Raw genomic sequence first — 21,202 nt, 5'->3', positions numbered from 1 at the left:
TAGTTAGGGAGCCAGCAAGGTTTTTCACCAGGCCAAATAATACTTTTGATTTGTCGATGGCGTCCGTTATGGTTTTGGTGACAAAGTTGGCCCTGGTCAGGGCACAGGCTTCATGATAGGTTTTTAGGGCATTTTTGTAGGCGAGTGCTGCAGGCTGGGAGTAGTCTCTACGCCAAATGCGTTCAAGCTTTTTGCAGTAAGATTTGTCCACTTTTAACGCCTCCGTATACCAAGGGGCTGGAGTCTTGTGGAGTGCATCCTTCTTGAAAGAAGCAGGGAGGCAGATGTCGATGGCATTTTTAAGCCAGGAGTCCATCAATATAGCTGCAGTTTCGGCGTCAACTGACGCAAGCAATTCTGCGGGAAGGTGAGTGGCTAATACGTTATTTAGCGAGACAATGTCCAACTTTTTCCATGCCCTCCTGCTTACCGCATGGGTATTTCTGTGTAGAGCTAAGACGTTCGTAGGTGTGACCCTAAAACTAACTAGATAGTGGTCAGACCAGAGAACGGGCAAAGCCGGGTGACATTGTAAGTGTGATAAATTGGAAAAGACAGGATCTAAAAGGTGACCACCTTTGTGTGTCGGGCCGTGATTGTGGAGAATGTTCATTGCCTTAAGATCGGCAATCAAAGTTCTGGTCGAGGAGGAGTTGGAGTCCTCCAGATGAATATTAAAATCATCCACGACTAGCAAAGTACTGGACTTTGTGAGGATAGAAGAAATGAGTTCGGACAGATGGGTAACTCAGTCATTGACTGGGCCGGGAGGGCGGTAAATTAGAAGGCCTGTCAGTGAAGTTTTAGGATGGAGGGCAAGTTTGAAGGACGCAGCTTCACAGTTATTTAAGGCGGTGTGATCCAATTGGCATTGATACACATTTTTAAAAATGATAGCAATGCCCCCGCCAACTTTCGCCACCCTATCGCACCTAACAATGGCATAGTTGGCAGGAAGTGCTTCCGCGATGTCTGGTCCAGAGCCTCCGTGGAACCAAGACTCGGTGACAAAAAGAGCGTCCGTTTGCTCCTCGTTTAGGAGATCAAAGATCTCCCGTCTGTGCTTAGGTACAGAGCGACCGTTCATACTAAGATAGTTATATGCCGTTTTAGAAATAATCGGCGTTTGAGGTGAACAACAGACAGGCAGAGAGGCTTCCAAAGAAAATGGGCAGCCTAAACAAGACTGAGAGAATTTACTAGTCAGATCAAAAGTGGAGCAGTCTGCGTTATGATGGAACCCGTATGCTCGCAGTTGGTCTGCCCTGTAAATAAGTCTTTGAGGCGGATTAGAAATTTGGCCAGGGGATATGGCCCCTGGGCCCGTTTGGGCACGGACGGGCGCAGACTGGCGCAGACGGGCACGCCTTTGGCGCGCCGTCGGCGTGCCCGCTGCGCCCGCCCACTGCGCGGTCGGGAAACGTCTGCCATAAATACAGGAAGAGGGTTGGGCGGAAGAACCAACTGTTCCGCAACCCGGCGCCACACACAAGATGGTGGCTTACCCTTTCAGCGTCCCGCGTCAGTTCCTAATCGGCTGCGGGGAAGGCTGTTCGGGTCAAGGTGAGTAACGAGTCCCCAGGAGAGTGTACAACACAATAAAATCAATTTTAAAACAATGTTTGTGCAAAAACGCAATAGCAGCAAATAGGTCAAGAGACAGCAGGATCAGTGGCCTAATACCCCGGCTTTCCGCCTCAGGGCAAAACTAGCAGCAATCAGTCTACTTGTCACCATGATGGTTGCAGAGCTTAAGTGGAGAAGGGGTGCTCCTGGTTTTGATTAGTCTCTAAAATATTCACCCTCAAGGAACAATCTGAAGACAGTCTGTCCAGTCTTGCATTCTACTGGGCCAGTCTCATCTCCAAGACTCTTAGGAGAAGCCACTTCAGCTCTGTCTCCAGTCAGTCTGACATTCCCTTCAAGAAGACAAAGATCACCCAGGGCAAGGCATCAATATAGATCTAGAAGACCATCTACTGCGAGATCTGCCTCTTCCCATTCAAGGGGATCTGGTAGAAGATCAGCCAGGTTTCAATTTCACCACAAGAGATATTCTCCTTCGACTACCTCACGATCTTTCATATGGAATTACTTTCCAACCCTAACGGACACTTTTATATCTAGAGTATCACTAGTAGGCAGTCTCTCCACTTTTAATGATAAATTAGTGAGAGGGGCTACAAAATAGAACATCATTATGCCCACCACCACCACTACTTAGTCTTAAGTACTCTTTGAGACTTTGCACCAAAGAACCTCTTCTGGATTTCTATTGCCTTTGGTCTCGGGTCTTTTAGAGCCAGCAATGTAATTATTTTTGACGCCTGCATGGATTTGGTCTGATCCTTGTAGACTTCTAAAGAAGTACAAACCACTGTATCAGGATCCACTTATTTGTTTTAAAGGCTAGATCCTACATCAGATTCAGTGTTCGTAGCCGCAGCAAAACAAATCACAGTGGTCCCGAAAGTTGTGTGAAGTCTGCTCTGAGCCGCTCAAGTTCACTGTCCCGTGGGAGGTCGAGGGACTGGTCGTGGAGCCATCACCATGGTTTGTCGGGATCGAAGACTTCGCACTTGGGTCAGGTAAGACGAAGCATCACAAGAAGTCGAAGAAGCGTCATCGCTCACTGACTTCCCATCACGCGACGCGGGTGAGGGTGTGGGTGGTGCCTCCTCCGCGGCTCCAGCGGAGCCTACGGTGTCGACGTCGGCCTACCTACCCACCCTTCCCGGGCCTGTCGGCGACTCCGGCCCAGCTGCAGGAATTTCTGTCAGCCATTGCACACCTCTTTGGGCCGTCGGGCCACCGCCGGCGCGCCTTCTGGCCCCGCGGGCCGGACAGGGGGTTCTCCCCCTTTGTCGGCGGCTCCGGCATCGTTGTCTGCTTAGACTCCCGGTGCCGCAGGTCCCCCAAGGATCCAGGCGCGGAGCCCAGTCGATGCCCATTGACCTCGTGACACCTCCATCAACCTAGACCCCTCCGGCACCACACGTGCCACCGGACGATGTCGCCCCCCGGTCGACGCCCCGATGTAGACACAGAGCCGGTACGGCGTTGCTCGACGCAGATTCCGACGCCGATGGGTGATTTCTATCCCCATGTCCAGCCTCCTTATTATAGGCCAGCTCATGAGCTTTCGGAGGCAGGGGAGGACTGGGAGGGGGCTGAGGACCCTCTCACAGCTCAGTGTGAGTATGACCCAGACTGGGCAGAGGAACTGGGGGATGTCAGTGGTCTGGACACCTCTCCTGACCGTGGCATGCTTACTCACCCTACCGTGGCTACGGAGGAGGGTGCATGCAGTGTTGCGTAGGGGGGCAGTCTCGAAGGGAGGGAAGGGAGTAGCCCCTTCGGACTATTTGTAAAACCCACCTGTACGAAGTCATGGTGCGCCAGTGGGGGAGGTGATGGCAAATCTTGCCTCCCACTGGCATATGATGGGCTTGAAAGACCGGACTAGGAAGGTTTTGGGGCAATGGTGGCCAGGGTGGAAGTGGACTGACCAGCCCGCTGGCCCCCTGACCCCCCATCCCCCCCCAACCCCCTGGGAAGCCAGTAGTCCTCAGTCACGCGTGGCGGACGAGAGCCACTGTTGTGGAAATCGCCCTGCCCAGCGAGTCTGCGCTATCAAGGCCACATCGTGAATTCAGACCAGGTACAGACACAGCCCTTGTATCCATATGGGATTACTTAAAGCTCACATTGGACAAGAACTGTCTACCTTATTACCTCCGGACTTATTAGCAGTATTTAGCATAGTCTATCGCCACCCACTATTACAAAGTTTTCATTTCAAAGATGTCAAAATGCTTGTAGTTTGATTGCCCGATACCGCAATGATAAGTGGAGCCATACAAGGAAAAGAGGATACTGCACCACGCATTGCCATACTGTCTTACTATAAGACATCCTTAGGAGGTGCCGCTTTCTCAATGTAAGCCAAGAAATTCCAGAACTTACTATAGCCTTGATTCGTACCATCCAGGAGCACTTGGCTCTAAAAAAAGAGTGATGAAAACACGGCTGTTTCACAGACAACAGCACCATCCCATGGTTCTAAAATAGAGCCTGTAACAAGAATTGAAGCTTTAAGCACAATCTATAGTCCACAGATGTGCAATAGTTCAACCAATACACACTGCTCAAGTTTAACAATCTAGCCACTTTATGTATTCATTTAAGTCACAAAGGGCTGATTTGGTCTAGCCTAGATATTATATAGTAATGTAAATTCATACTTAGTCCTCATGTAGGACAGAACCGCTACTAGTTGTGTCAATCACACAGTACTGTCCCAGACCACTGTTGCAAATTACCTATCACCATTTGACCAGGCATGGAATAACTGAGATCTGCCACATAATACCAGATTATTTTAATTTAGTCTACCACTGCAAAGTCTACTATAACTGCTTCTTGACTTCTCACATTGAAATCCATCTAAGGGCTGATTTTAACAAAGTCTGTACCAGCCGGTCTCCTGGCCGCCTTTCCCTCCAATCTATGCCTGTTTAGGACTATAAACATGAACAGCAATCTCGGAATGAATGAATCCTGTGTGGTAAGCAACATAGCAGACTATGAAAATAAGAAATGCATAAAAGGTCCTGCAGAGCTGCCAGAGTATCAAAAAACAAACACTGCACACCTATCATTTACACTAATTCACCCATCTCACTAAGCTGCATCCCAAAACAAGATAACTCCAGCTTGGTGGTCATCACCTATGACACGGAAACACCTACACACAGAATCAAAACAGTTACTTTTTGAACCATTCACCTTACACATTGTAGCATACTAGTGTTTCAACCTTTTCAGAGCCTCACATAGGTGTAGTTATGTGCTATAAAAATGTTAAAGCAAATACAATACTATATCATTAAATTTGGTAATACTTCTACATATTTACAGTGCTTAAAAATAGCAGAAATGCCAAATGAAGCTCTATATGAAAGCAACGTTATTATGCAAGCCTTTAGAGTCTGTCCTTGGTTTCTGTGATGTCATTATACTTATGGTGTAAAAATCCATAGCTGTCACATTTACATATTCATTGTTAATGCATCTCAAATTATCTCTGAATATTTCTGGCATAATTCTTATGGTTTTGATACATGAACTTTTCACCTTTGTTCAGCTATCTTAGGTTCTCCTAATAGTGGAATTCCAAATCCAATTGGCCCATCTGTCGCTGGGCAGCAAAATGCACCTTCGTTGAATAGTCCTAATCCAATAGACGCTGGTTCCATGAAGCGAGCTTATGATGCATTGGGGCTGCCTTACTGTAACCAACCACAAACACAATTGCCGCCGCAGATTTCGAGCCAGCAACCAACACCACCTACGGTTCACCAGCAAATGAGATCTATGAATTCACTAGGTAAGTGGGTTGGCCGCATGGTGAACTATTTCTGTAAATGCATTGATATAACACATATCTGTGTATTGGTAAGCAAGTATCATTCCAGCCTGTCAGATCTTAAGTTTATTATTGCTTTCCCTGGTGCATTGGCAAACAATTCAGCGCATTCTCTGTAGATTTGTATGTAATCTATGGGTTACAAGTTTCAGTACATGTGTGGTTGATTCAATTTTCAGACTTAAGAACTACTATTTGTTTTATACATTTTTGGTATTCTAAGTCGTTTAATGTTAGTTCTGACCAAATATGTTTATATTCAATTAGCCAGCAACTACTTGTTTATCTGCCAACAAATGTTTTTCTTCATACATTAACTGCAAGTGGCGCTGCTCCATTGCAGTTTATGTAAATGTATGATCGAGGCATATGAGCTACAGATTGCACACTGTGCATCGTTCGCCACCTAGTGTTGGGCACGGATGTTTGCAGTTTGTTGTTGTCCTGAAAAGTTCTTAGGAAGTCACGAGATAGGTGACTCCTCCTTAGGACCACATTGCGCATGGGCATCGGCTCCATCCCCAGATGTTTTTTTTTCCGCCATCGGGCTCGGATGTGTTTCCTGCGCTCCGGTTAGGAACCGAATTTCCTTCGGCGGCCAATTCTCACCAGTTCAACGGTATTGTTTCGATCGCGCTCCACATCAACGCGATTCTTCACCACTTCAAAGTCTTCGATTCCGGTCGTCGACGAAGGCCTTTGGGCCTACCTAGGCCTTACTTTCTGGCTCATGGAAAGGACGCCATTCAAGAAGTGTCCTCGATGTGGGTCGAAGTTTCCCCACAACGACCTACATGAGGTGTGCAACCTTTGCCTCTCACCGGAGCACGAGGCCAAAGACTGTTCCGCTTGTGCCTCCTTCCACTCTAAGAAGACGATCGGGGACCGACTAGCTCGAAGAACAATGGCTCGCTCGTCAGCTTTGATCCCCGATGACATCTTCGAAGAGGGCGTCGACGTGCCAGAACACCAGCACGCCGAAGAGAGTACCAGCTCCTCAGACGCTGACGTCTAGGAAGTCACTCCAGGGTCATAAGAAAGATCATCGACCCCAACCCTTCCTCGACACCCTCTAAAAAGGCTTCGGGCACACCCTCACCATCGGGCCCGGGTGCACACCCAGAGACTGCTTCCAACGCCCCGCCTTTGGGCCCGGCAAAGAAGCCCATTAAGCCTTTAGGCAGCTCGGGCTCGAGCCAGCGTATCCACGGTGCCGATCCTACACCGAAGAAAAAGCCATCATCTTCAACCACGCCGACTGTTGCTCCGACACCTAAGCACACGGCGCCGAAGACTGGCAGTGGCTCATCGATGAATTGAATTGAATTGAAAATAAATTTATAAACGCGCAACTTTGCCCGAAGGCATCAAGGCGCCTACAAAGAAAATCAGAAAAAGGAGAAAGCTAACACCCACGGCTATGGATATGCTCTGCCAAAGAGCCAAGTTTTTAAAGCCCTTCTAAAAGAGGGCATTGAAGGTAGGATCCTAATCTCCAAGGGAGCCATATTCCACCATCTAGGAGCCAGATTGGAAAATGCTCTGCCTCCCCATTTGGCTCTACGCACCCGAGGTACAGTGAGGAGCAGTTTCGACGAGGAGCGGAGGTTCCTTTCAGGTGAGTACAAGGAGAGGAGATTTTTTATGTCCCCGGACTCCTTCTTATTTAAAGCACCGTATGCCAAGCATAGCACTTTAAATGTGATCCTAGCATCAATGGGGAGCCAGTGCAGGGATTTCCTGGCAGCGGTCGCAGACGACCTTTTTGGGAGATCCAGGACAAACTTCGCCGCAGCGTTTTGCACCGATTGAAGACCTCGCAGCAGACCTTTATTGGCCCCGGCATATAGGGCATTGCAATAGTCGAGCCTAGATGTTATCAAGGCCACGACTGTCTGTTTTCGAGCTTGCACCGATAGATAGTATTTGATTTTGCGCAAGATTGCGATGATGCCCCAGCAAGTGGAGATAGTCCGCCGTACTTGAAGAGCCATGTCAAGGGAGGGATCAATCATGACCCCCAGATTTCGTTCTGCCCGCGTTGGAGCCGGGCAGGTCCCCAGAGATTCCGGCCACCATTCCGCCGACCAGATGTCTTCCTTCTCGCCGAATACAAGGATCTCTGTCTTTTCGCCATTTAGCCGCAGTGAATTGTTGATCATCCAGAGGGCGACTGCCTCCATACAGAGTCTAAACTTGGAGGCAGAAGAGCTGACAGATTCGGCGAGAGACAGTAAGATCTGAGTGTCATCGGCGTAAGATACTACCTCCATCCCAAAAGATCTAATGAGCCGGGCCAGGGGGGTCACATAGATATTAAACAGGGTCGGACTTAACGCCGACCCCTGTGGGACCCCCCAATTCAGCGGCAGGGATGGAGATAGGAACTCTCCCAGCTTCACTCTCTGTTCCCTCCGGTCCAGGAAAGAGGCTAACAAGCTTAACGCCTGCCCCTCCACCCCTATCTCCCTCAGACGAGATGTTAAGACGAGGGGAGACAGGGTGTCAAACGCAGCTGTGAGATCCAGAAGGATCAGCAACGTACTTCCGCCCCTATCAACGGTGGTGCGGATGTTATCAAGCACCACGGTAAGGGCGGATTCCGTGCTATGACCCCTCCGGAAGCCATGCTGCGAGTGATCCAAAAGACCGGCGGTCTCCAGAAAGGCAGAAAGGTGCTGGTGTAGATGGATTTCCAGCATCTTAGCAGGAGCTGGGAGCAGCGAAATGGGGCGGAAGTTTTTCAGCACTTCTGGGTCCAATGACGGCTTCTTCAAGAGCGGCTTCACAACCGCTTTCTTCCATTGGGAAGGGAAAATGCCATCGCTTAAGGCCTTGTTCATTATTTGAAGTAGCGGGGGCAAGAGGGTCTCCTTGCATTGTTTAATGATATTAAGAGGACAGGGATCAAGGGGCGAACCAGATTTGGTCTTGCTCAACAGCACTTCCAGTTCCTGTAAGGAAAGTGGAGGAAAAGTAGACAGCGAGCTCGAACTTGCATGTCCAACTGGTTCAATATCAGGGGAGATCTGGGGAACAAGAGGGACAGGTAGAGATACAGAAATCCTTTGGAGCTCAAGAGTCGCGACAATATCGTCGATTTTATCCTGAAAGAATTCAGCTATGTTATCACATAGCTGCTGTGAGTTAGAAACAGGATCGGGAGTCTTCAAAGTAATTAAAGAGTCAACGATGTTGAAGAGCTCTTTCGATGAAGTAAGAGCCCCAGTAAGATTGGAAAAGTGTTCTTGTTTGACTCTAATAAGCTCCGTCCTGTATTCCCTCAAAAGATTTTTATGAGATTCTCTATCTTGCATGTTCCCACTAGATCTCCAACACCGTTCCCGCCTTCTACAGGCTTGTCTCAATAGCCTTAGGGATTCAACATACCAGGGGGCCGAAGGTCTTTTTCTAGCATTATAGCGTAAAGAGAGAGGTGCGAGCACATCCAGCGCTGCGGAGGTGACATCATCGAACCTCTGCACCGCGGAATCAATGTCCTCATCTCTCAAAGTTAGAAGGGTAGAGGTTAGGGGTGCCAAAGAATCATTGGTTACCTTCCTCAAATTCCGCTTAGGTTCCATTTTACTGGGACCCTTAGGTATATTATTGGTAGGGGTCATCTCCAGCAACAACGGAACGGCGAAGTGATCTGACCAGGAGAGCGCCAGAGGTGCTTCCACTGACAGCCGTCTATCATTTGTGAAAACTCCGTCCAAGGTGTGACCCGCCTGATGCGTAGCTCCCTTGACTAGTTGCTGCAAGCCACAGGCAGATAAGGTATCTAGGAGGCATTTGGTGTCATTTACCTCGAGATTTTCCAAATGGAAGTTCATGTCTCCCAGAACTGTAACCGCCTCGGATCCAAAATATGGTTCCAGAATGGTGAGCAGATGATGAGTGAAATCCACTCTGGGCCCAGGGGGTCTATAAATAAGCACCCCCTTGAACGGGATGGAGTGAGGTGCATTGATGGAAAAATGCAAGGCCTGGATAGCCTCACCCGGAGCAGATAGGGGCGTCGTATGACACGAGTAGGAGTCCTTATACAGGATGCCAAGCCCTCCACCGACACGTCCCACTCTATCTAACCTGACCAAAGTATAGCCCTCTGGGACCGCTTCAACGAGGTCCGGCCCCGAGGATTCTTTAGCCCAAGTTTCCGTTATAAAGACCCAGGAGGGGTTATAAACCCCCACGAAATCCTTAAACGAAACATTATTCCTGATCAGCGATCTAGCGTTGATCAGGTACCCAAGCTCTCTAGTAGTATCTGAAGGATGGCCTGCCAGAGGGGTTGAGTTAGGATATGCACATGGGGGCCCGACATCGATACGATGTGACCAGCAACATCCACAAATGGAGGCCGATCGTACCGCCTCAGGGGGAAACGTATGATGGCAGGGTAATCGCCCAGGTTTCAGATCTAACAGTGCCTGAAGAGGATATAAGAACCGCCTGGGATGAGTCCCAAAACCAGTGGGCGTCCCCTCGTCCAGCTCGTCCGTAGCGCGGACGGGCGCAGACGGGCTGGACTCTGGCGTGACTCCGGCGTTACTGCGGCACACACGCCGTGCGCACGCGCCGTGCGCTAGCATCCCTGGGTTAATATAGGGCTCAGGCTAGTGAACCTGACTGCTGGAGCGCTGACCTGCACTGGCCTCAAGCGTCCCTTTCTAACCCCTAAGATGGCGGCAAGGGTGACGAGGAGCAGACAGAAGACCCGCTAAATCGCGGTGAGGGCACACTTTAAATGCAGGTATGTGGGCAATTATTTTAAAATCAAGGTTTACTTAAAATAAACATCAAAGTAAATCGAAAAACGGGCATTTAAAAATTCATAGCGCTTGGAGCACAGCGGTAACATGCAGCAGGGAGTAGCCTTATCAAGGCTGACCTTACCTCTAGCCAGCTCTGCCGAAATCGCATTCGGAGCAGACTAAAAAAAGAAAAACCCCTAAAGCTCAAGAACACGCTTCGGAACCGAAAAAACACCCGGAACCGAAGAAACTGGTTCCTTTAAAGGATATTCAAAAAGGGCACACTTCTAAACCAAAATCAGCTACCGACTCTGTGCCGAAAAAACCTACGGAGCCGAAAACCTCGACACCGAAGGATCTTCTCTGTTCAGAGGAACTTTTCACACCTGATCTTAACCAAAAAACTCTTGTCATCCTAAGAAATGGAATGGAATGGAATGATCTTTATTCGGATTTTGATAAATCCATAAAAGTACATACAGAATGAAGCATATTAAAACACATAAAAACATATACAAAAGTTAAAAATAGCCCAATTGGGCATGAGCAGCATATATGGCGTAAAGTGCATGATACAAAGTATAAGACATTAAACAGTTAACAAATGCAATCATAAATTTCTATTTAGCCAATACCAATATTCATGGAATCCATACATATAATTAAGCCACTATACAATTTATATTTAGATTTTAAGGTCCGTTATGCATTCATAGGCCATTATCCGTGTTCCATACTTGCCCTCGATCTCACACAGGCTTTTATGAAGCAACTTATAGTGTATATAACATCGTCAGTTGGTAACATTTGTAGAAATCTCAATGCCAATTTAAAGTCCCTTAAATTATATTTTCTAAAGATCGGCATTAGATAATGATGAATATGCAATTTATAGTGGCCACAGAAAATAAAGTAATGCAATAGACTTTGTTTCCCTCCGACAGAGCACGGACAATCCAGCTCTTCTAAATTCTTATTATAGCCGAGTGGGAAACTCAGTAAATTGACAATGCTTCCATCCCGGAACCTAAATAAAAGGCTCCGGTTCCATCTTCCTGTTGGTATTGACAAGTATCTACAGGGCTTGTTTGGCTTATTTAAATTATTATTACCAGTATCAGTTAGTGGGAAATATTTAATATTAGCTGGTTTCTTTAGTTCAATTCTCATGCGTTCCTCTTTATATATTTCAAACAGTGCCCGTTTTACATTATTCTTGTGGGCGGGGACAATGGTGTTTGGGGAGCTAAACAAAGAGCCATGTCCCACGCTCAACAGGCTATTCTTGACAGCATTTAGCCAAGGTATGAGATGGGATCGCTCATGTAACAGGCAATCTGAGATTATACTGCGGGTCAAGGAAGCCGCTGGATTTGTCCATATTTTTATCCAAAAAAGCGTAGGCCTTGACTTAATAAAATCAGCTATATATGGCAACATAAGTTCTTGATGACAAATGAATGTGGGCGCACAGGAGGTTCCACCCAGCACCTTCCTACAGAATCTATTTTCCTCCAGCTGCAAAGACATGCTGTTACAATAACCCCACACTTCTGATCCATATGTCCCAGTTGGCTGACATTGGGTGCGATAAATATTTAACAGGGGGGTAATCACATCGGCCGTTTTCGGTTGACGAAGAGATAAAATTGAATTAATTGATTTACCAATTTTATTTCTTGCGTAGGCAGCATGATGCTGCCATGAGCATGTATTGGAGAATAATAACCCTAAATAGGGGAAAGTGCTAGTACATTTTAATTCATTGTCGCCAGCTTTAATTGAAGTAATGTTGTATCTTTTTGGTCCACAGTTCATGATAAAAGATTTTTTTAAATTGGTATTTAAACCTAAGTCAGACATAAAAGCAACAAACCCTGTAATTAATGAACGCAAAGCATTTGGAGTACGCCCCATTAATACTGCGTCATCCGCATAAAGTAAGGTAGTAATGGGGGAACCATTTATAATTGGAACATCCTTAGAGTTCTTACTCAGGGCAGGGCTCAGCCCGTTAATATATAAAATAAAAAGCAATGGGGCGAGTACACAGCCCTGTCGAACTCCTCTTCTAATAAAAATATCATCAGATAGTTCACCATCATTATTAATACGTACTCTTGCCTTAAGATCCCTATGTAAATATGAAAGAAAATATACCAACGAATCATCTAAACCATAATCAAGCAAATGTGACCATAACCTAGAGCGATTGACAAAATCAAAAGCGGAACTCAAGTCCATAAAACCTAAATAAAGTGGGGACTTTTTAACAATAATATATTTGGCCATGATCAGATTCAAGTTGAGACACTGCTCAACCGTGCCCACATGGCTTCTGAACCCCAATTGGCTGCAATGTAGCACATTATTATCCTCAGCCCATTCCCTTATCCTCTTAACCGCATGCGTGCGGGCGGAATTCCGCCCGTACGCTGGGATTTGCGGTATCGCATGTTCCATGACGAGCTGGGCTCGTCATCAGCGTAGCAGGAGGCTACCTCATGACGAGCCCAGCTCGTCATGAGCGTCGAAGGGGTTAAATAGTACCCTACCAAGGACTTTTAATGTATTGTCGATCAGTGAGATCGGACGGTAGCAGGCCGGATCCGACCTGTCACCTTTCTTGAATATCGGTACAATGACACTGTTCGACCAGGATTCGGGGATTGAGCTGTCTGTCAAATTGTTAAATAGGTTGCATAATAAAGGGGCCCAAAATTTAATTTGCGATTTAATCTGGTCAATAGATAGACCGTCGGCACCAGGGGCTTTATTGCTAGCACTCTCCAAAATTGCATCCTCCACCTCAGATATTGAAAAGTTCAGTTGTTCAGCATTATTTAATAGTGGGGCAGAATCTATAGAAAGGGCTGTTATAGCATAAATTTTAGAGAAATGCTCCACCCAAACCTCACCGTTTATATTACAATTAATTGGTTGGATGTTAGAACCAAGAGATCTGAGTGATTTGACTTCTCTCCAGAACCCTGCCGTGTCTTTTAGCGAAGCAGTCCGCGTGAGTGACTCCCAGTGGTTAACCACTAAAGCCTCTGATCTTATCCGTAGGGCGAGTTTGTATTTAGATCTTAATTCTCTCACTAGGTTAAAATCCCTAGGATTTTGTTTTAAGGCCGCCCTCAGTTCTCTGTTGGCCTTTGAGCACACGGAGTCAAACCAGCGAGGGCTGTGATCTATATTGGGCCTAGATGGTTTAGATGATTCACATTTAATAGCCCCACAAAGATTACTAAATGCAACAACCAATGCTTCGCCAGTACTATTAAGTGACAGGCAGGTCTCTATTAACAGAGGATATTTTTTAATTACCTTGACTAGGATAGCTTTATTATCCACCCCTTTCCATATTAGTCTTAGTCTATCAGTAGACAGTGCCAGATTTTGTGGCCCATTCTCAATTCTCAGAGCAGCCTTTATGGTCTGTGGATTATCTAAATATATTCTGAGCAGGTAATGGTCACTATATGCAGAGCAGATAACCTCAGCTTTTCGAGTTATATCACACAGGGACAAACAAAGAAATATATAATCTATCGTGGAAGCGCAGCCTTGACCTATATAGGTGGGTGTAAATATATTTTCAGCACTAATACCAGCGATTTCCATAGCATTTACTAAATTGCGGGATGCTAATAGATTTTTCAACTCTTCACCGTTACGACATGGAGCACTAGTGCGATACATATGAGCGTTAAAATCACCTCCGATGCAGATACCATCGAAGGACCCATACTTCAACCCCTCCACGATATCATCAATAAAATTAAACAAAGACAAAAAGTTTGCATTGGGATGATTAACAAAGTCATTATTATAAAAATTAATTATGCATAAAACCATCCTGTTAATGTATTTCATAGCCATAAAACATTTGCCCGGTGTAAGGATCTGTTTAGTTTGTACCCCGGGTTTTATCTTAGACCAAATTGATAACCCCCCACTGGGGCGTCCCATAGATGAAGCAGAGGCCTTTAAATTATAGCAACAGAAGCCCTCCATTATGGGATTAGTTGTGCACCAGGTCTCTTGAAGCAACAATGTCACAATTATTATTGACCCAGTCAGACCATTCTTTGATTTTCAGTTTAGAGTTAAGACCCGCTATGTTCCAACTTACAAGAGAGAGTACAGAATCCAAAAGGTTTTTGTTCATAGGTTGGCCTCTTACTGTAGTCCCTATCAAGGAATGTGAGGCTTCCTGATTTTCATTGATTGGAGTTGGTGATGGATCAACTGGGTTAACTGACTTAATCGGAGAGGGTCAGTCTAACATATCCAAACCTGACAAAGGTGCAAATCTATTAAATGTGTTAAGAGGGAAAGCAACTGGCTGAAATTGCATAGCAGGTGGCTGAAAATACCTGGATGGAGGGTGGAATTGCATTAAAGGTGGTCGAAATTGCATAGGGGGTTGTCTATAGAAGTAGCTTAGAGGTAACATAGTTGCAACCGTAGAAATGGCGGAACAGTTACCACTTCTATTAAGCAAATGTCTTACAGTTCCGGGATTTTTGAAGTTAAGAACTATACAATCTCCGTCCTTATCTTTAGGTAATGGTCCAATCCAAGACACCCTGCGAACCGATATAATTTCTCTTAATATGTCGTATCCAACCCCCTTGTGTTTAGTCAGCCAGTCTATACACTTGTTTCGTAGTTGTACCCAGGATTCCCCCTGACCCTCCCTCAGCGATGGTACTCCTGCCAAAACCAGGACGAAAGGACAGGCATCCGGTGGCAAGTGTAAGGGTAAGACGGGCCCTTCGTATTTACGAGGCCTATTAGACCCTGCTTGGGCAGTACCTTTATTCTTATCTACAGTTGATGTGGTTGTTGGAGTAGATTGAGTAGAGCCATCATTCTTACTGATGGCATTTTTGTTAATAGTAGCCACAGGGGCAGTTTTTCTAGGTGCAGGAGTTGGAATAGATTTAGCAACTGTACTGGGTTTTACACACTTAACCCCTGTATTAACAGTCTGGGGTTGAATTTTAGGTTGTATGATAGACTGTAATGATGTTCCCGGGTTATTCATGCCCTCATCCAATACGATGCGAGCATCCTGTTCTTTTAGTGACAGAGTGTTGCTTAGGGATTCAAGTTCTTTTAAGAGACGGTCGGCTCTGATTTGATCCAAAATAATAGACCCCTTCCTTTTAGCTTCATCATTTTTAACCAGGTTATCTAGTCTGTCCAGTCTTTTAAAAACATTATTAAACTGGTTGATCATATGTTTTTCCAATCGATTAAAAATAGTATCCACTATAGTTTCTATAAGGTTCCCGTTTTGTCTTGAGAGATTATAATTATCTCCCATTAATGAAGTTTGGGTCCATATAGTGTTAAAATTCCCACTAGGGTGAATAGTGGGCGAAGGAGAATTGCTATCCATATGCGCTAACTCTTTATCCTCCATAGAAACAGTTACCGCCCCCTAAGATTTTTGTTTAGTCCAAAGGCTTTGTGGTGTGGGCTGACTCTTGTTCGATAAAGGTTGTTTCCTTTTATTGGCCCTCTGCTTAATAGTACCTCTTTTTCTTTTTTCCCCTCCCAGTTTGTTACTACTAGAGTCCGTAATATCCAGGGTAATAACGTCATCCTGGGAAACAGTTGTAGTAATAGGGATAGTTTCTGTTAGCAGAGGTACTGGAGGTGTTGGAGACAATACCGGCTGTGGAGTAACAGCAGCTGTTATTAGGGGAGCAGAGTCCGCTGCTATATAGGTAACAGTATTTTCATCTTCCAGGACAATAGGCATGTTAATAGACGGGTGTGATGGCTTAACCACAGTAACCTCAGGGATAATGTGTATATTCCCATTTGCATAGTTAGTACCACTCAATTTGTTGTTGATAGCAAGTGAGCCCATGGAAAACCTCCTCTCAGTCTCCACAATTTCATTAAAGGCAGTTTCAATCAAAGTTTCAAAAGATGTGATGAGACAGTCGGAGGTATCAGCACCCTGGGTTAATACATCAGTATGGGTAGTAATAGCAGTGCAGTCACCCATGTTAGTACCTGAATATAGAACATACGTTTGAGGGGAGTCTTAGAGGTGTGGCCCGCCCGACCACTGTCTTCCACGGATGGCCACAGACGGCCCGCCCTTTGCCCGGGCTTCTCCCGCGCGCGACTCGCGGGTGCGAGAGGCGTTCCCTGCTAATGAAGCGCCTCCTGGCGCGTGTCCGTCGTCACGCCCGCCGCGTCCACCCCCGGGGCAGCTGGGTGATGTAGTTCCCCAGCTGCTGCTGCACCGGGTGGATGGCGGTGGATGGCGGTGTGAGCGCTGGCCGTTTCCCTAACGGCGCGGTTCTGGAGCTGTGCAGGGGTAAGTTTGCAAATCAAGTTGGCCGTTCCCCTCACGGCAGGTTAGGCAGTGTTTGAATGTCCCCAGAGCGCTTCGGCGCTCCCTGCTAATGAAGCGCCTCCTGGCGCGTGTCCGTCGTCACGCCCGCCGCGTCCACCCCCGGGGCAGCTGGGTGATGTAGTTCCCCAGCTGCTGCTGCACCGGGTGGATGGCGGTGGATGGCGGTGTGAGCGCTGGCCGTTTCCCTCACGGCGCAGTTCTGGAGCTGTGCAGGGGTAAGTTTGCAAATCAAGTTGGCCGTTCCCCTCACGGCAGGTTAGGCAGTGTTTGAATGTCATCCTAAGACTGTGATCCTAAGACTGGCCAATTGACTCTCAGTTCTAAAAAGAGACCACTTGAGGCGCCAGGACCTCCTCCTCCTCCAAAGAAGAGACATTGCAACCTCTCCATTAAGGGTGCCTTCTCCTCCACCTCCCCATACTGTTCCTCCTCCTACACCTACTCCACCTCACCATTCACCTACACCATCCCCTAATCCAGACCATAATGTAGACACAGACTCTGATGACACAGATGGAGGTGCACATGACCCAGCAGGGACCAATAGTCCACCTCAGTCACCTAATCCAAAGGATGATTACAACACCCCTGATGTGCCTTATGTCCTACAAGACAACATATACCCTTCTAGACCCTCCCCACTAGAGGACACTATAGGTTTTAACCTACTAGTCCAAAGAGCTTCCCAATATCATGGGGTGGACTTACACACAGATGCGGTGGAGGAAGATTTCCTATTAGACACTTTGGATAACACACAAAGGTCTACTGCCATTTTGCCAATGCTTAAGGGTGTAATCAAACATGCAACTGAAGTTTTTAAAGACCCTGTCAGGGCTAGAATCTTCAATCCTCACATTGAGAAAAAATATAAAGCTGCCCCTACAGATCCAGTCTATATTAAAGGTCCAGCACCATTAGACTCTTTAGGAGTGTCTAATGCACGTAAACGTGCTAATTCTCAGACATCAGGTGAGGCCTCACCACCAGACAAAAAATCAAATCTACTTGACACCTCAGGTAAAAGAACAGTGTCACAAGCAGCTAATATCTGGAGCATCGCCAACACCCAAGCGTTGCTAGCCAGATATGACCGGGCTCATTATGATGAATTAGAGTCCTCCATAATGCAGCATCTACCTGACAAATACAAAAATAGGGCCAATGAACTTATACAGGAAGGTAAAAATATTTCTAGCACTTCCATTCGCTGTGCCCTAGATGCTGCAGATACCGCCTCAAGGGCAATTAATACCAGCACCCTCCTACGTAGACATGCTTGGCTACTTATCTCAGGTTTTAAACCTGAGGTACAAAACTCCATCCTTAATCAGCCATTTGATGACACTCTTATTTGGCCCAAATGGTGACGTGGCTTTAGAAAAGATGAAGAAAGACACCGATACAGCAGAATCTATGGGAGCCTTGCAGCAGCAAGCTCTGACATTCTTTTCGTCGCTCATCATACAGAGGCAACACTAGAGGCTACTCCTCCGAAAGTCACTCCACCTCTTACAAAACCCCTAGCCAATCCACATTCACTAAGGGCTACCAAAGAGGGGGTTACAGGGGTAACAAAGGAAGAGGCAAAACCAACACAACTCCCGATCTGCCTCTACCCCTACCCAATGACTCCCCCCCCCCCCCACATTCCACTCCTGTGGGGGGAAGACTGCAACAATTCCTTCCTGCCTGGAACAACATCACATCAGACAGGTGGGTGCGACAAATTATTCAATCCGGTTACTGTCTAGAACTAATATCTACCCCCAAACAGCGTCCAATGTCACAAGAACATCTAGCACTGTTAAAGCAAGAAGTGGAATCCCTGCTACAAAAAAGTGCAATAGAACCAGTTCCCCTGCACCAACAAAACAAAGGAGTTTACTCTCTATATTTTCTGATCCCAAAAAAGGACGGCTCTCTAAGGCCTATTCTAGACCTCAGACCGCTAAACATATACATACAGTCAGACCATTTTCACATGGTCACACTCCAACAAGTCCTTCCGCTTCTGTCGCAAAACTACTTCCTTGCTACTCTACATCTCAAGGATGCATACTTCCAAATTCCCATTCACAAAGCTCACAGAAAGTATCTCAGATTTGTAATAGACAGACAGCACTATCAATTCAAAGTTCTCCCATTCGGAGTCACAACAGCACCAAGAGTATTCACCAGGTGCTTAGCAGTAGTGGCAGTGCACTTACGAAGGCAGCACATCCATGTCTTCCCGTACCTCGACGACTGGCTCATAAAAGCCAGCTCATACAACCAATGCGTGGAACACACGCAAGTCACAATACAACTGCTTCACGACTTGGGGTTCACAATAAACCACGCCAAGTCCCATCTACAACCATCCAAAGTACAACAGTACCTCGGTGCCACAATAAACACCTCAGAAGCGCTCGTTTATCCCACTCTAGCAAGGATAGCCAGCATGCAAACCCTTCTAACAAGGTTTCAGCTACAACACTCCCTTCCAGCAAGAGTGTTCATGCAACTCATAGGGATGATGGCTTCTTGCATTTTCATAGTGCCCCATGCAAGACTTCAAATGCGTGCGCTACAAGAATGCTTAAGTCAATGGAACAGGCTCAAGGTCAATTGACAGACCTAGTGTTGGTAGACGGTCGGACTCATCGCTCTTTGCAGTGGTAGAACACCAAAAACCTTTCCAAGGGACGACCGTTCCTAGAGCCAGTTCCTCAGATGGTCTTGACAGCGGACGCATCGCTCTCCGGCTGGGGAGCCCACCTACTACAACACACCATGCAAGGCAGGTGGACACCGCAACATAAGGTTCGAGGCATGTGGGCTGCTGAATTCATATCTGTGCATAGATCGCCGCCTAGTGTTGGGTCCGGATGATTGCACATTGTTGTCCTGGAAGAGTCTTCGAAGTGAGCCAGACACTGAGGGGCCTCTACCCATTACAGACCCAACTGTATACCCAGCTAAGCCATCACCCACAGAAGACACAGTGGCTTTAAATTATTTAATAGATAGAGCAGCACTCTACCATAATGTAGACATGCACTCAGATGCTATAGAAGAAGATTTTCTATTTGATACGCTGGCAACATCAGAAAGAAGTGTCAAAACACTCCCCATGTTAAAAGGTGTCCTAAAGCACGCAAACGACATTTTCAAAGACACTGCTAGGGCACGTGTCATCAACACTAGAATAGAGAAAAAGTATAGGGCTGCACCAGTAGACCTTACTTACATCAAGGGACAACTGCCTTTAGACTCATTGGTGGTATCCAACACACGAAAGCGTGCTAATTCACAAACTACTGGAGAGGCTCCTCCTCCTCCTGACAAGGAGTCAAAGATCTTAGAAGCATCAGGCAAGAGAGTAGCAAACTCATGGAGAATAGCCAATACTCAGGCCTTGCTGGCCAGATATGACAGGGCGCACTATGACAGTCTAGAAGGACTTCTCCAACACTTACCTGAGCCTTTCAAAGAGCAGGCGGATGAACTTATACAGGAGGGAAAGCTCATCACCAATGCCTCCATTAAGTGTGCTCTAGACGCGGCAGATACAGCTGCAAGATCTATCAACACAAGCGTACTGCTAAGAAGGCACGCATGGCTTCGCATATCTGGATTTAAGAGTGAAGTACAGGCCACAATTCTTAACCAGCCTATAAATCCAGATTTTTTTGTTTGGTCCAGCAGTTGACTCAATTCTGGACAAAATGAAAAAGGATACGGAGACTGCAAAGTCGATGGGAGCTTTGCAGTCCCAACAACACAGAGGCTCCTTTCGTCGCTCCAGCTATAGAGGAGGAGCGAGACGAAACACATCGCAGCAATCCTCCACATATAAAAGTAATACGCAATCCACATACAATAAGAACACAAACAGGGGTGGATACAGAGGAAATAATAACAAGGGCAGAGGTCGTGGAGGCAATGCCAATAGATCCTCCACTAACACCAAACAGTGACTTCTTGGCACTACCCCCAGACCATATAACACCGGTCGGGGGAAGACTACAACAGTTCCTGCCAGTCTGGTTAAACATCACTACAGACAAGTGGGTCAGGCAAATTATCCAACATGGCTATTGCCTAGAACTCACATCAACACCACCCAACATACCGCCCGTACACCGTCCAATGTCAAAGGAACATATAACATTACTGCAGCAAGAGGTCATCAGTATGCTGCAAAAGGGGGCCATAGAACCAGTCCCACTCGAACATCAAGGAACAGGAGTATACTCACTATACTTCCTCATTCCAAAGAAGGACGGTTCTCTCCGACCAATATTGGACCTCAGGCCCTTCAACCTGTACATTTTATCAGAGCATTTTCACATGCTCACTCTGCAACAAGTCCTACCACTGCTGCGCCAGGGAGACTTCCTAGCAACTCTAGACCTCAAAGACGCATACTTTCATATACCAATACACCCTGCTCACAGAAAGTATCTGAGGTTTACTATTCAAGGACAGCACTACCAGTTCAAAGTCCTACCATTCGGAGTAACAACAGCTCCACGGGTGTTCACCAAATGCCTAGCAACAGTGGCGGCACATCTCAGGAGACAACACATTCATGTGTACCCATATCTGGACGATTGGCTAATACACGCGCCATCGGCCCAG

The 21,202-nt window shown here is 46.6% G+C and overlaps 1 protein-coding gene across 1 annotated transcript in view; it reads left to right on the top strand.

The window, feature by feature from the left end:
- CREBBP (CREB binding lysine acetyltransferase) overlaps positions 1-21,202 on the top strand; it is a 1,783,742-nt gene that overhangs the window by 327,602 nt on the left and 1,434,938 nt on the right. Inside the window, exon 6 of the mRNA XM_078663125.1 lies at positions 5,147-5,389. Coding sequence (XP_078519251.1) covers positions 5,147-5,389 — 243 coding nt within the window. The remainder of the gene's footprint in view (positions 1-5,146; positions 5,390-21,202) is intronic.

The sequence above is a fragment of the Lissotriton helveticus genome, chromosome 10 (assembly GCF_964261635.1).
Source record: "Lissotriton helveticus chromosome 10, aLisHel1.1, whole genome shotgun sequence".
Classification (NCBI taxonomy): domain Eukaryota; kingdom Metazoa; phylum Chordata; class Amphibia; order Caudata; family Salamandridae; genus Lissotriton; species Lissotriton helveticus.
Note: the sequence above shows the minus strand (reverse complement) of the source record. Positions and strands in the feature narration are given on the sequence as shown.